The sequence below is a fragment of the Mirounga angustirostris genome, unplaced genomic scaffold (genome assembly GCF_029215605.1).
Source record: "Mirounga angustirostris isolate CCGP_5_RB_7025 unplaced genomic scaffold, mMirAng1.0.hap1 SCAF_5, whole genome shotgun sequence".
NCBI classification, from domain to species: Eukaryota; Metazoa; Chordata; class Mammalia; order Carnivora; family Phocidae; genus Mirounga; species Mirounga angustirostris.
Window position 1 is genome coordinate 172,635,333 of NW_026991713.1, and position 13,994 is coordinate 172,649,326.

Genomic DNA, 13,994 nt, shown 5'->3' on the forward strand with positions numbered 1-13,994 from the left:
CTCCTTGGGACAACTGCTCCTCAGACCGGCGGCACCAAGGACAAGGGTCGCTCTCTCCATTGGGTTAAAGACCAGAGGACGAAGCCAGGGCTGGCTCCTTCCACAGTATCATTCTACCCCCGTCCCCAAAGCTCACTCTACTTCCCTGTCACCCAGTCCTGGCGGCACTCAAGTGATACTCAGAAGAACTAGAGAAACAAAAAGCAAAAGCAAACACACTCAATAAATCACCAAAAAATGACAACAAGCGGCAGCCAACAAATGCAGAGACGGGCGATGCAGGAGAATGGGATAAAATCTTCCACGGTCAGATAGGCAGACCGTGGGAGGGGTGACTGACAGATAGAAGGAAAAGCCACAGAGCAGTGAGCAGGACAGGAGACCTGTGACCAAACAGGCTCCTCCTGGTATGAAACCTTTTATTACAACAGCACGCTGAGGGCCCAGCCCACTTCCCTGCACACAGTCCTGGGAGTAAGGAGTAAGACTGCTCTTCCCTGGCAGGTCAGAGACAGCTCTGTTGGGTGAGCGAACAGCTCCTCTCTAGGTCCAGAAGAGCACCTCTGCCTTTGGCCAAGCCCTCTCCGAGGCTGGGGTGATGCGCAGAAGGCCCTCTCCTCCGGGGACGCCCAGGCTCACACAGTCCACTTCAAGCACCTGCAGGCAGAGGAAGCCCAGGATGAGGAGAGGGTCTGGGGGCCCTCGGGGCTACAAGGGAGAGGATGTGGGCCTCGGGGAGAGGGGAGAGGAGGGGGTGTTCCGAGCTCACCTGGTCTCCTGGTGGGTTCCCAGACAGCGCACGGTGCAGTATCGGGCACCACAGCTGACACACGTGTAGGGGGAGGGGAAGCCACAGACGGCACAGAAGGGGCGCTGGGGCCGGGAGGGGGGTCCTGCACAGGCTGTCAGGTAGTTGGGGCCCTCGGCCATACTCAGGTTCTGCCGAGACAAGGGGAAGGGTCCACAACTCCTTGCCCACCCATGTACCAAACACCCACCCAGGACCAGGACCTCTATGGGCTCATTTCTTCCCTGTGGGGCCCTCCCACTCGCTGGGCCAGCCCCTCCCCCCCTCACCTGCTCCTCCAGCAAGGCCTGAAAATTCTTTCGGAAGCGAAGTTTAAAATGATCGCCTCGAGTTTTCTTCTTTTTCTTTCCTACAAAGGAAGGGCAATTACAGTTTACCCCTTGAACGACGAAGGGGTTAGGGGTGCCAACCTCCTCCACACAGTTAGAAATCTGTGTGTAATTTTCAGCTCCCCCAAAACAACTCCAAATAGCCTACTATTGACCAGAAGCCTTACTGATAACAATAAACAGGCGGTTAACACAAACTGTATACGTTATATGTATTATAGACTGTATTCTTACAACAAAGCTAGAGAAAACAAAATATTAAGAAAATCATAAGGGAGGGGCGCCTGGGTGGCTCAGTCGTTAAGGATCCTGGGATCAAGCCCGCATCGGGCTCCCTGCTCGGATGGGAGCCTGCTTCTCCCTCTCCCACTCCCTCCGCTTGTGTTCCCTCTCTTGCTGTCTCTCTCTCTGTCAAATAAATAAAATCTTTAAAAAAAAGAAAAAAAATCATAAGGGAGAGAAAAGACATTTATAGGACAGGACTATAAAAAACCCACGTACAAGTGGACCTGCACAGTTCAAACCCGTGCTGTTCAAAGGTCAACTGCAGTTACTTGGCACATGCCAAGAAAAACCCCATCTTTCTCTGCACCCTCATTCCCGACACCCATGAGTCCACTGCCTGCCCACGTGCTCCCCTGGGTTCCAAGTCGGCCTCTTCCTCCCATGTGTGTCCCTCCCCTCACTTCTCCAACCAGCACCTACACACATCTCATGCCCCCCTAAGGCTTTGTGTCAGAGCTGGAAGGGCTCTGGGAGCTCAGCTCCTCCATGTGCTGTATTCTCCATCTGCTAGAGGAAGCAGAGGCAGAGAGGGGAGAGCGGCTGGCTCACCGCCGCAGGAGCCAGGCCCAGGCAGAGCCAGAGGAGCTCCCCTGTCACCTGCCCACCCCCCAGCCCGATGTCCTTCTACAGTCCTGAGCTGGGCAGACTCCTCCCACTTCCTCCCGCCCTTCCTCCTCCTCCACCCGCCTCACCGGTGTCTGCATCATCATCAAACTGAGGCAGCCTCTTGCCGAGCTGGGGGAGTCCTGCATGGGGGTCGTCCTGGAAGTTGTCATTCTCCAAGGCCTCGAGCTGCCTGTTGATGCGGCGCTGTCGCGCGGCCCTGTCTAGCACCCGCCGCTGTCCAGGGTCCTGGGAGCGAACTGGATGGGGCAGAGCCAGAATCATGGGGGCACAGGAGGAGAGAAGCTAGGGTGGCCTCAGCCTCTCCTCCCAATCCCCAGACCCAACCAACGAAATGCCTCCTGGAGACCTCTCACAGCTGGTAGAAATCACACAACCATGCAGACGGGGACCACGATACACTCTGGGCTTCCTGCCTCCACTGGGACTTTAATGCATCCCGCCTTCATCCTCGGCAACCCCATTTCCTGCCACAAGGGACACGGGCCACATGTAGAGAAGCTCATCTTTCAGCCCACCCTCAAATATAAATGTATGGGCACCCACCTTCCCTCTGTTCCAAGTGGATGCACCCCCACACACACACCAAGTCCCACTGCTAAACCCGACCCTTCACCTCCAACTCGAGTCCTTCCCTCCCTCCTGCATCTTCAACCCCTCTTCCCCCACAGGTATTTTCCTTTCACTGGAAAAACCTGCCAAACTCTCACATGTCAACCCAACATCACAGTGACTCATCTTTGAGAGAATGATCCGTGGGATGTTTCATTTCTTCATCTCCCATCCACTCCTCAACCCCCAGCAAACTGACTCCCATTCAGTGGAAACCATTCACATTCAGGACCCCAGTGACCTCATAGGACCAAATCCAGTGTGTATTTCTACAATCCTCCTTTTAAGACACCTTGAGACTGTACCGATTATTTCCCTTGGGTGGAAAGAATGCTCTCATTTGCTTCCTTGACATGACTGCAGGTTTTCCTTATGGTTATAGACACTCAATGAATAAGCGTTTTTTAAAAAGATTTTATTTATTTATTTGACAGAGAGAGACACAGCAAGAGAGGGAACGCAAGCAGGGGCGGTGGGAGAGAGAGAAGCAGGCTTGCCGTGGAGCAGGGAGCCGGATGCAGGGCTCGATCCCAGAATCCTGAGATCATGACCTGAGCCGAAGGCAGACGCTTAACAACTGAGCTACCCAGGCACCCCCGAATATGCGTTTAATAAAGAGATATTTTGTGCAGAATTAACAGACCCCAGTGAACAACTGGAATGGTAATAAGAGAGAGATTTAAAACGGTGAGGTCAGCAGGTGATTTCCTACAGCTGACTGAACAGCCAACAGTTGTGGGGCTCAGGAGAAAGTTCAAAATTGACAGCACCACTTTTGGTGTCATTCGCTTTTGGGTGAGAGTTAGAGCCCCATGTTTGGGGTTTAAATCCCAGGAAGAGTAAAAAGATGGAGAAAGAGATGGGGACAGCCCTCTTCTTAGCAGGGAGAGAGTAGGCCACATGAGAGGCTTAGAAGAGTAGCCAGAGATGGCCCCACTGACGCTGTAGCTCAAAATTTAAAATCTTCCCATCCAAGTCCGTTTCTCCTCCTGTACACTCTTTTATTTTTTTAAATGCCTTTTTTTTTTTTAAGATTTTATTTATTTATTTGAGAGAGAGAGAATGAGAGACAGAGAGCATGAGAGGAAGGAGGGTCAGAGGGAGAAGCAGACTCCCTGCCGAGCAGGGAGCCCGATGTGGGACTCGATCCCGGGACCCCAGGATCATGACCTGAGCCGAAGGCAGTTGCCTAACCAACTGAGCCACCCAGGCGCCCCTCCTCCTGTACACTCTTTAAGTAAATGGAACCATCTACACAGACATCCTAAGCAAGAAACCCAGGAGTTATTTTAAACCTCTCTCTTTATCTCTCTTTATCAGGGTCTGATAATTCTACACAAAATATCTATTCATTCAACAAATACTTACTGAGTGCCTGCAATCATAGTAATAGCATCTACACTAAGCTCTTTGTGTAAGAGCTTTAACCCTTTATCAACCTTATGAGAGAGAGATTATCATCCCCAGCTTACTGAAGTTCAAAGGTTAAGAAGCGTGTCCAAAGCTCACATAGCTAGTATGTGGTTGGTCAGAATTCTGATCCAGAACTGCCCAGCTCTGGATCCCTGCATACTGCCTCCCCTCCAAGTGCCCGGCAGTGCGCTAGGCCCTGGGAATACATGAGCTTACAGTCAGGTGGGGAATACAAATGATCAAATAAACACACAGAGTACAGCATAGTATATGCTCGCACAAGGAAGTACAAAGTGCTTTAGAGCACATGCCAGAAACACCTAACTTGGCCTTGGTGTAGTCAGAAGATTTTCCAGAGGAAAGAAAGTCTAGGTTGAGATCTGACTGAGGAATAGATGTGAGCTTGGTTGGGGAAGAGGGAAGGGTGTGTCAGGCCTTTGTACCAGCATGAGAGAAAGCTTGGATGGGAGACCGTGGTGCCTTCAATAAATTATAAAAAGCTCAGAAGGGCTGCTATATAAAGTATGCTGGGGTGGGGTGGGGGGAGACTGTGGATATAATGTCAGGCAGACCATTAAAAATCTTACCTTTAAGTATCTAAAGGAATTTGGATTTGGGGATTTACAGTGAGAAAAACGGAGATCCAGCAAAGAGTCCTTTTAAGAAAGGACTGACATGATTGGAGGGTGCCTGGGTGGCTCAGTTGGTTAAGCGACTGCCTTCGGCTCAGGTCATGATCCTGGAGTCCCGGAATCGAGTCCCGCATTGGGCTACCTGCTCAGCAGGGAGTCTGCTTCTCCCTCTCCCGCTCCCCGCTCTTGTGCTCTCTCTCTCTCACTCTCTCTCTCAAATAAATAAAAAATCTTTAAAAAGAGAAAGGACTGACATGATTGGATTGATTAAAGTCAATCTGGCTGAGTGTTCCACCCACATCTCTTCTTGGTGGGGGGAGGGGGGGACTAAACTACTCCATCCTTCCCTAACTGGCCTTCCAGCCTGTACACCTGTGCTGTACAATAAGGTTGCCACGACTCTCACGTGGTCATTCAAATTCGATGTAGATTAAGTAAGATTAAATAAAATGTAAAATTCAGTTCCTCGGTGGCACTAGCCACATTTCACGTGCTCAAAAGCCACATGTGGCTAAAGCCTGCCATGCTAAACAGTGCTGATTAAGACCATTCCTACCATTCTAGAAAGTTCCACCGTACAGTGCTGCTCCGTACTGAAGCCAGAACTGCCTTTCTAAAAGATATATCTGTCTCGGTTATGCCCCTGCCTTAAAAGAGCCGTTTGGTGGTTCTCCACAGAACTGAAACTCTCCGGCTGTGTACAGAATGCCTTTCAAGTGCACCCCTCCCCAGCCCTCCAGACTCTCCTACTATTCCTCCACAAGCCCCGAACTGTGAACGTGGCCTCCTAAGAGACTTGCTTTTTCTCGCTCTCCTGCCTTTGCACGCGCGGTTCACGCTGCCGGGAATGAGCCTCGGCGCACCTGCACTGAGCGAAACCGTGACTCGACTCTCAAGATTCAATCCAAGCATTTTTTTCTCCCTCCAAGCCTTCCCTGTCCCCTCGGTCCCAGAAGCCAAGTTAGGTGCCACTCCTCCCCGCGCCCAGGAGCTATGCACCCCTCTGCCGTCGCACGTATCACTCTGAAATGCAGGCAGGCCTGCGTGTCTGTCCCCCTCCCAGAGAGCCAGCTTCTGGATGATGGGGACCTTTTTCCTCTCTCCATCCCCAGCGCAGGCATGGAGCGGGCATCAATACAACATGAATGGATGGCCTAAGGGGCTACCCCGACGCCAGGACCCGAGGGCGGGGGAAGGGATTAAGATTAATAACTGGGTGAGAACCCCCTAGGCCAGGGTCGGGTCTGGGAGGAGGTAGGGGGCCAACGTCCCAGGGGCTCACATACCGGAGGTTTTCTTCTCCACCATTTCCACAACACAGCTGACGGAAGAGCCTACTGCGCACGCGCGCTAAACGACCCGCTGCGGGAGGGGGTGACATCACTTCCGGCAGCGCGCGCGCAGAGCAATCCCAATGGAATTCCTATGCGTCCGCACTTTACGTGGTGTTGCCCAGGAGACGAGCAAGCTTTCCGCCATATTTTATAGGGGCAAAATCACTTCCGGCCTGAGTGTAGTTGTGTATTTTGTGGGACCCCCGAAATGGATCACTTTAAAGAGGTGGTGCCAGTGGTCTTTTGAGAAATGTCATTTTCCTCTCGTCCTTCTGAAGATGCCACCATCACAAAGGCAACCCCTGGAGTTTCTCCCGGGGGAGGTAGAGATGATGGGCTGGACTACCAAAGTGGGCAGGCTTGAGTGGGCAATCCGAGAGGCCCCGGGGACCCTCTGCCGAAACCTCAACCCCCAGCGCCTCTGGGGCCGCTGACTCCTCGGCCTTCTCCCTCCTTGCCGCCCGCTCCTCCACTCGTCCCCGCTCTGCGCGCCCCCACCGCCGCGCTCTCCCAGCCTTCCGCCCCGCAGCTCCGTGCAGGGGTGTGGCAAAGACCCGCCTCCGCATCCCGGCCGAGCTGCAGGGGGTCACTTCCCCTCTCCGGGTTTCAGTTTCCTCACGTGTCAGGAGGCGCTGCGCCGGGCTGGCTCTCACCAAAGTCCTCGGCTCCGGATCGCTGGCCCGAGCCCCCGCCCCTCCCCCGCTTCCCGGCCGGGCGCCCCCTCAGCTGGCTCCGCGCAGCCCGCGCGCTCACGCCCGGGGACAATCCTCGCCTTGTCTGCGGCGCCCGCTCCGCGAGTTCTCAGTAGCCTCGGGCTACGCCTTTTTTCCAGGGCGGCGCCCTGCCCCTGCTCCTCCTCGCGGCTGGCCGCCCCGCAGCCCCCGTCCCTCTTCCCAGAGCCCCTCCCCGGAGTTGGGATCTCGGCGCACGGCCCCAGAGCCCTGCGGGCCTGTGTGCCGTCTCCGCCCGCTCCCCGCCATGGCCTCCTCCGGCCCGGGACTCCGGCTCCTGCTGGGGCTCCTGCTGCTCCTGCCGCCGCCGCCTGCGACCTCGGCCTCCGACCGTCCCCGGGGCAGCGACCCGGTCAACCCAGGTGAGAGCCCCGGGAGCCCGACTGGGTGCCGGGTTCGCGTGCCTGCCCGCGGGGCCGGGGAAGGGGTCGCGGCCTGGAGGGGGTGGCCCGCCTCTCTCACGCCGTGCGCCCCCCACAGGGCGAATCACGCGGCCCTCCCCACCCTGGGCTGGGGTTTCCAGACTACATGTGAACTGACCCCGAATTCCTGGGTGTTACTCCCATGCAGCTCTCCCCTGGGGCCAAAGTTCCCCCGGTTGCGAAGAGTTTAAGAGAGAATCGGACAAAAAGAGGACAGGAGCAGAGTCGGAGGGAGGGCAAGGGGGTCTGCGGTGAGCGGAGCGCGGGGGGCGGTGAGCTGGGTTGAGTGGGTCCCGAGCGCCGATTCCCGGCTGGTGACAGAAAAGCTGCTGGTGATCACGGTGGCCACAGCCGAGACGGAAGGATACCGGCGTTTCCTGCGGTCCGCGGAGTTCTTCAACTACACAGTGCGGGTGAGGAGAGGAGGGGCGGGAGGAGAGGAGGGGCGGGGGGAGTGGGCTGAGGGCTGGATGCCTGGGGCCCCACGGTGAGCCTGGTCAGGAGGGCCCATCCCGCCGGCTGATGGCGGGTCTCCCCGACAGACCCTGGGCCTGGGAGAGGAGTGGCGAGGGGGTGATGTGGCCCGAACGGTTGGTGGAGGACAGAAGGTCAGGTGGCTGAAGAAGGAGATGGGGAAATACGCAGACCGGGAGGATATGGTCATCATGTTTGTGGACAGGTAAAGGGACTGCGGATGGGGAGCAGGGGGAGGGGCAAGCAGGAGGAGGGGGTGAGGAGCCCGAGGTTCCTCGTGGCGCGTCCCGTTCACGCCCCCTCTTCCTCACCCAGCTACGACGTGATTCTGGCTGGCAGCCCCTCGGAGCTGCTGAAGAAGTTCGTCCAGAGTGGCAGCCGCCTGCTCTTCTCTGCGGAGGGCTTCTGCTGGCCCGAGTGGGGCCTGGCAGAGCAGTACCCTGAGGTGGGCACGGGGAAGCGCTTCCTCAACTCTGGTGGTGAGTGGCAGAGTGCCCAAGGCGGGGGGGGGGGGGGGCAAGAGTGGTGGGGCATGGAGCATTCCAGGGGCCCGAGGACTAGAGAGGGGGAGTGGGAACGGGTCCCTGGGACCCCGAGAGTCTTGGAGTCAGCACCCGCCCACCCCGACAGGATTCATTGGCTTTGCCCCCACCGTCCACCAAGTCGTCCGCCAGTGGAAGTACAAGGATGACGATGATGACCAGCTGTTCTATACGCGACTCTACCTGGACCCTGGGCTTAGGGTAGGGAGCAGCGGTGGAGGGGGCACTTGCAACTCCATGTGGGCTGAAGGGCAGATGAGGGGGATGGGGCTTTAGGGAGGCTGTAGAAAGAGTGGGAAATGATGGCCCACCCCATCTCATCCCATCCAGGAGAAACTCAGCCTTAATCTGGATCATAAATCCCGGATCTTTCAGAACCTCAATGGGGCTTTAGGTGAGGAAAAAGGGCTCTACTTCTGTGATTCTATTTAACACAACAATCCTACAAAGGGAGGGCCACCTGTTGCGGGGGAGGAAAATGCCTCCCTGAGGGGCTGGTGACTTGCCCAGGTCACCCGGGTAGTAGGGTGGAGCTCCCCAGGGTGGCGGGAGTCTGGTCAGTACCCTCAAGAGAGAGACGGTGGCCGCTCCCCGCCCCCTAGAGCCACAGTCCTTCATCCTCTGGAGAAGGATGGGCTCCCCGCCCCACTCCATGTTTAGAAGCATCTGTTGCTTGGCAGCTGTGAGAGGAAAAGAGTCTAAAGCTGGGCTCTTCTTCCCCAGATGAGGTGGTTTTAAAGTTTGATCGGAATCGTGTGCGCATCCGGAATGTGGCCTATGACACACTTCCCGTCGTGGTCCATGGGAACGGTCCCACTAAGGTGCTCCGATGGTTTATGCCCTCAGCCCCCCCACCCCTGCCCCAGTCAGACCTGGTCCCCGCCCCTGCGTACCTCTAGCCCTTCCAAGCAGCCAGTCCTCCCCAGCCCCAGCGGCAGAGGTGCCGGGAGAAGTTCTAAGTGTCCATCTCTCCCCTCCCTGCCCTGTCCCCTGCCTGTCCACCTGACCCTCCTCACCTCTGCCGCTGGACTCCTTTGCTTCCTCCTCTCACTGCCTCTCCCAACAGCTCCAGCTGAATTACCTGGGAAACTACGTCCCTAATGGCTGGACTCCCCAGGGAGGCTGTGGGTTCTGCGGCCAGGACCGGAGGACACTCCCGGGGGGGCAGGTGAGGAGGGGGGCGGGAGGGGCGGGGGGGGGGGGCGTGGGCAGGACCAGGCACTGAAGCAGAGGGCGCAGGGAGAGCATGCTGGGCAGCAACACATGGGCCAGAGCTCCTGGGGACTCCCAACCTGGCAGGGTGGTGGAGGACACACCAGTTTGGGGGCCTGGGCTGTCCTCTGAGCCCCATCGTGTCATATCTTCCAGCCTCCCCCCCGGGTGCTTCTGGCTGTATTTGTAGAACAACCTACCCCGTTCCTGCCCCGCTTCCTGCAGCGGCTGTTCCTCCTGGACTACCCCCCCGACAGGGTCACCCTCTTCCTGCATAACAATGTGAGAAACCCCAGCAACCTCTCCCTTGTGCGCCCTCCCAGGGGACTCTGCCCCTGCCCCGACTGGAACTGCCACCCACCCAGACTCCTTCCTACACCCTTTCTCTCACCACCTTCCCCCTTCTGGGCCTCGGGCGCCATCTTTTCTGCCCTCTCCACCCCCCACCCCCCCCCCCACCGTCTCCAGGAGGTGTACCACGAGCCCCACATTGCAGACTCCTGGCCGCAGCTCCAGGACCACTTCTCAGCTGTGAAGCTGGTGGGGCCGGAGGAGGCCCTGACGCCAGGCGAGGCCAGGGACATGGCCATGTGAGTGAGCACTGGGCGGGGAGGACGGGTGAGGGCCGAGAGGTGCTGCCAGCCACTGCACCCAACCCCTTCCCTCTCCATGTGCCATGCAGCTTGGGTCAGCCTCCACGGGGGCACCCCCCAGCCAGGAGAACCTCGGGGTCTGGGGGAAGCAAGCACACCCCCCCTCCCCCCGTAGTCTTCCTCCTCTCCTCCCGGTGCTTCTACCCGCTTTCTTCTTCCCCTCCTCTGCAGGTGGTGGGGGGCGTTCTCCTGTCTGCCACACAGTCCCCTCCTCCCCCCGCCTGCTCCTGTTTTAGCTCCCCTGTTCATTGATCTGTCACCTCCAGGGACACTTGTCGGCAGGACCCGGAGTGCGACTTCTACTTGAGCCTGGATGCGGACGCTGTCATCACCAACCAGCAGACCCTGCGCATCCTCATCGAAGAGAACAGGTCGCTTGCCCGGCTCGGCCAGAGGGTCCCCAGATAGTCTCAGGGGAGTCCCCACCTCCTTCCCGGGGCCCAGGGCTCACCTCTGCCTGTCCACAGGAAGGTGATAGCGCCCATGCTGTCCAGGCACGGGAAGCTGTGGTCCAACTTCTGGGGAGCCCTGAGCCCCGACGAGTACTATGCCCGCTCGGAGGACTACGTGGAGCTGGTGCAGCGGAAGCGAGTGTGAGTCCTGCTGGGGGCCACAGCCCCTCTCCTCCAGCCCGGGCCCGCAGACGCCTGCGCCCCCCCCCCCCCCCCACCGCGCCCGAGGCCCCGCCAGTTGCGAGGGCACAGCTGTGGAACCGGGCTGACAGTGCAGCCAGCCTGAGGTGTTGTGACAGGGAAGCCGGTGGACCTTCTGGCTTGGAGAGTGGGGGTGCCCTGAGGGAAGGGGCTCCTGGGTTGAATTGGGCAGCCTTGGGGGAGGGTCACCCACCTAGCTGACGCCAGTGTGGGTGCCTCCAGGGGCGTGTGGAATGTGCCCTACATAGCCCAGGCATACATGATCCGTGGTGAGACCCTGAGGACAGAGCTGCCCCAGAGGGAGGTGTTCTCGGGCAGTGACACTGACCCAGACATGGCCTTCTGTAAGAGCCTGCGGGACAAGGTGAGTGGGACCCGGGTGCCCGAAGCCAGGGTGCTGGGAAGCAGCCAGCCGTGTCTCCTCACACCCCCCCCCACCCTGCCTGCCAGGGCATCTTCCTCCACCTCAGCAATCAGCACGAATTTGGTCGCCTCCTGGCCACTTCCCGGTATGACACCGACCATCTGCACCCTGACCTCTGGCAGATCTTCGACAACCCCCTGGTGAGTGCCTAACGTCTTGCTCAGAGAACAGGACATGCCCTTCACTATAGGAGGGCGCACGCACGCATGTCCTCGCTTCCAGGCTCCGCTCCTGCCTGGGGAGAGGCGGTCGTGGTCGTGGTGCTGGGGCTTCCTGGGTGGGACCGGAGGGAGTGAAGAGGGCACACATCAAGGTGCGCACCCCTCCCCATCCTCCCCCAGGACTGGAAGGAGCAGTACATTCATGAGAACTACAGCCGGGCCCTTGAAGGGGAGGGGCTTGTGGAGCAGGTGAGCCGCGAGCAGGACCCCTGACCGCCCTGGTGGCCACCGCCCCTGAGTCCACTGGCTGGATTAGTGGTTCCCAAACTGACTTCCCTCAGACAGATAAAGGCAAAGGCCGAGCAGATAGGCCTTCGGCTCCCCGCCCTGCCGCTAATCAGAGCGATCCTTTCTTGTTTATTGGGCCTATTAGTGTTGTGGGTAAAATGACAGTTTTGTAAAGAAGCCCCAAACCTGGGGTTCTGGCACCTTCCTGCCTTCTGTGCTGGGTCCCCTGCACCGCTCCCACCTTCTCCGGCCCTGCCTTTCCTGGCCCATCCCCATGCTCAGATCCCCATTCCTCCAGCTTCTCCCATCTCCCGGCTTCTCTTTCTGCTCCCTGCTTTCGCTCCCCTGGGTTGGCTGCCTGTCTCCTCCGGAGAGGTCTGCAAGCATCCCCCGGCCCTGTTGTTCTTCCTCTGTCGGTCCTCAGCCGTGCCCAGATGTGTACTGGTTCCCGCTGCTGTCTGACCAGATGTGCGACGAGCTGGTAGAGGAAATGGAGCATTACGGCCAGTGGTCAGGAGGCCGGCACGAGGTGAGAGGGGCCGGGGCAGGGGAGGAGGCGAGGGCCACCGGGCGAGGGAGGTGCGGCTGTGATGGAGGGGAATGGAATCAAGAGAGTGGGAGCAGAGAAGGGGACCCCCAGGGGGGACCTACAGGGGGCACAATTGCGTGTGTGTGCGTGTGCATTCATTCAGGAACTCCTTCCTGGGGCATGCAGGTCCCAGACATTGGCTACTGACCTAGGCGATGTGGCACGTTGAGCTGTCCTGGTCAAGCCCTGCCCTCCGGCCCCTCACCTGCTAGAGTCAGTAACAACAGCCCTGCTCCTGAAGGCTGACGGGCAGCCCAGATGCTGTGGGAGTCACAGGCGGGGCTTTGGCCCAGACGTGGGGGGACCGAGGGGCTTCACAGAAGAGGTAACATCTTCAGGGCCAGGGGGAGTGAGTCAGGCTAAGTGGTCAAGGCTGCCAGACCCGGGTCACACAAGCTTTCAGGCCTGAGAGCGAGAGGAGAGGGAAGCTGGCGCGGCCCTGTTGGGGCTCAGTGCCCACCGCCCACAGGACTCGAGGCTGGCGGGAGGCTACGAGAACGTGCCCACCGTGGACATCCACATGAAGCAGGTGGGCTATGAGGACCAGTGGCTGCAGCTGCTGAGGACGTATGTGGGACCCATGACAGAGAGCCTGTTCCCAGGCTACCACACCAAGGTGGGCCGCCACTCCTGCTACCCTGCTTCTACCTTCCCACACCTGGGTCCTGGCTGGAAGTCTCCCCATGGTGCCGTTTCAGCCCCCATAGCATCCGGAGCCTTGTGGAAAGGGCTTCCGCAGGAGGGCAGCCGGGAGGAGTTAGTAGAGAGACCCCCGCGGCCCTCCCCCTACCACCCTCCTCAGAAGGCCCCCGGGACCTCACGGCCATCCCTCCAGTGTCTCCTATCACGTCTCCACAGACCCGGGCAGTGATGAACTTCGTGGTCCGCTACCGGCCAGACGAGCAGCCTGCTCTGCGGCCCCATCACGACTCGTCCACCTTCACTCTCAACGTGGCCCTCAACCACAAGGGCCTGGATTATGAGGTGAGCCCGAGCGCCCTCCCGCGTCAGGGCACCAGCAGGGCCCCTCCACACGTGCACGCGTGCGCACATGCACACACTTGAGCCCCCGGGACTTTGCTCTCCTGCCCCCTGATGACCCCTACACACCCTTCAGTCACCTGCCCTGCCCCACGGCACGTCCTCTTCACGTTTCTAATTACTTCGAATGTGCCATCTCCTGGACCTCTTCCAGGCTGTGTGCCTCGCCACGCCCCCCCGTGCCTCCCTTGTGTGCCAACACCCCAAAACCCCGTGCCTGCCTCCCTCCCCACTGTGGCCCTCCAGCCCCCCAGCCCCCTGTCTGCTCACTGTCCACTTCCGTTCCCCTGTCCTCTTCCAGGGAGGTGGCTGTCGCTTCTTGCGCTATGACTGCATAGTCTCGTCCCCACGGAAGGGCTGGGGTCTCCTGCACCCCGGCCGCCTCACCCACTACCACGAGGGGCTGCCCACTACTCGGGGCACTCGCTACATCATGGTGTCCTTTGTCGACCCTTGACACTCAACCACTCTGCCAAACCTTCCCCGCCGTTGTGCCTTCCTGCGCCCCCCTCCTTGGAGATGGGGGTCTGTCTGGCGCCTCCCTTCCTGAGTGGATGTTCGGCGTGCCTGGGACTGAATGTGTCGCCTCCCCCCCCAACACACGGCCCTCTCAGGAAGCTCCTGGAGCCCCCTTGCCCCTCCCCACAGTCCCCAAAGATTCATGGGGAGAAGGCTTCTGGGGTTCCCCATACAATAAATTATTGTTTCTCAGCCTCCCTCCCAATAAAGGAGGATTTGTAACTCGTGAGTCCGCGTTCGTCTTTCCC

General features: G+C 58.9%; 2 protein-coding genes across 3 annotated transcripts; one reads left to right on the plus strand and one right to left on the minus strand.

The window, feature by feature from the left end:
• Nucleotides 1-362: 362 nt before the first annotated feature.
• ZNHIT1 (zinc finger HIT-type containing 1) lies at nt 363-6,148 on the minus strand. The gene is made up of 5 exons (XM_045875632.3): nt 5,990-6,148; nt 2,115-2,285; nt 1,078-1,157; nt 770-939; nt 363-657 (listed from the first exon to the last, which is right to left on the minus strand). Exons 1-5 carry the CDS (start codon nt 6,009-6,011, stop codon nt 636-638), a joined length of 465 nt encoding a protein of 154 aa, XP_045731588.1. The 5' UTR covers nt 6,012-6,148; the 3' UTR covers nt 363-635.
• Nucleotides 6,149-6,624: 476 nt separating this feature from the next.
• On the plus strand, nt 6,625-13,968 carry PLOD3 (procollagen-lysine,2-oxoglutarate 5-dioxygenase 3). Of its 2 annotated transcripts, XM_045875629.3 has the most exons (19): nt 6,626-7,130; nt 7,512-7,603; nt 7,733-7,869; nt 7,980-8,143; nt 8,295-8,407; nt 8,537-8,600; nt 8,930-9,027; nt 9,273-9,374; nt 9,575-9,700; nt 9,887-10,008; nt 10,338-10,442; nt 10,539-10,664; nt 10,947-11,088; nt 11,175-11,288; nt 11,490-11,558; nt 12,022-12,126; nt 12,656-12,802; nt 13,045-13,170; nt 13,529-13,968. In XM_045875629.3, the coding sequence occupies exons 1-19, from the start codon at nt 7,016-7,018 to the stop codon at nt 13,682-13,684; spliced, it is 2,223 nt and encodes a 740-aa protein (XP_045731585.1). In that variant the 5' UTR covers nt 6,626-7,015; the 3' UTR covers nt 13,685-13,968. The 2 variants fall into 2 exon arrangements, with proteins under 2 accessions (XP_064449267.1, XP_045731585.1); XM_064593197.1 differs by lacking the exons at nt 12,656-12,802; nt 13,045-13,170; nt 13,529-13,968 and adding an exon at nt 12,313-12,619 and having other exon boundaries at nt 6,625-7,130.
• Nucleotides 13,969-13,994: the final 26 nt, after the last annotated feature.

Bases quoted from the DNA above. Each gene is read 5' to 3' on its own strand.
- ZNHIT1 (XM_045875632.3), bottom strand. From the start codon at position 6,011: ATGGTGGAGAAGAAAACCTCCG. The intron at 1,158-2,114 runs GTGAGGCGGGTG...CTTCCTTTGTAG, and splicing joins TGATGATGATGCAGACACCG to GAAAGAAAAAGAAGAAAACT. The intron at 940-1,077 runs GTGAGGGGGGGA...TTGTCTCGGCAG, and splicing joins AGGCCTTGCTGGAGGAGCAG to AACCTGAGTATGGCCGAGGG.
- PLOD3 (XM_045875629.3), top strand. From the start codon at position 7,016: ATGGCCTCCTCCGGCCCGGGACTCCGGCTCCTGCTGGGGCTCCTGCTG. The intron at 12,803-13,044 runs GTGGGCCGCCAC...ACGTCTCCACAG, and splicing joins TCCCAGGCTACCACACCAAG to ACCCGGGCAGTGATGAACTT. The intron at 13,171-13,528 runs GTGAGCCCGAGC...GTCCTCTTCCAG, and splicing joins ACAAGGGCCTGGATTATGAG to GGAGGTGGCTGTCGCTTCTT.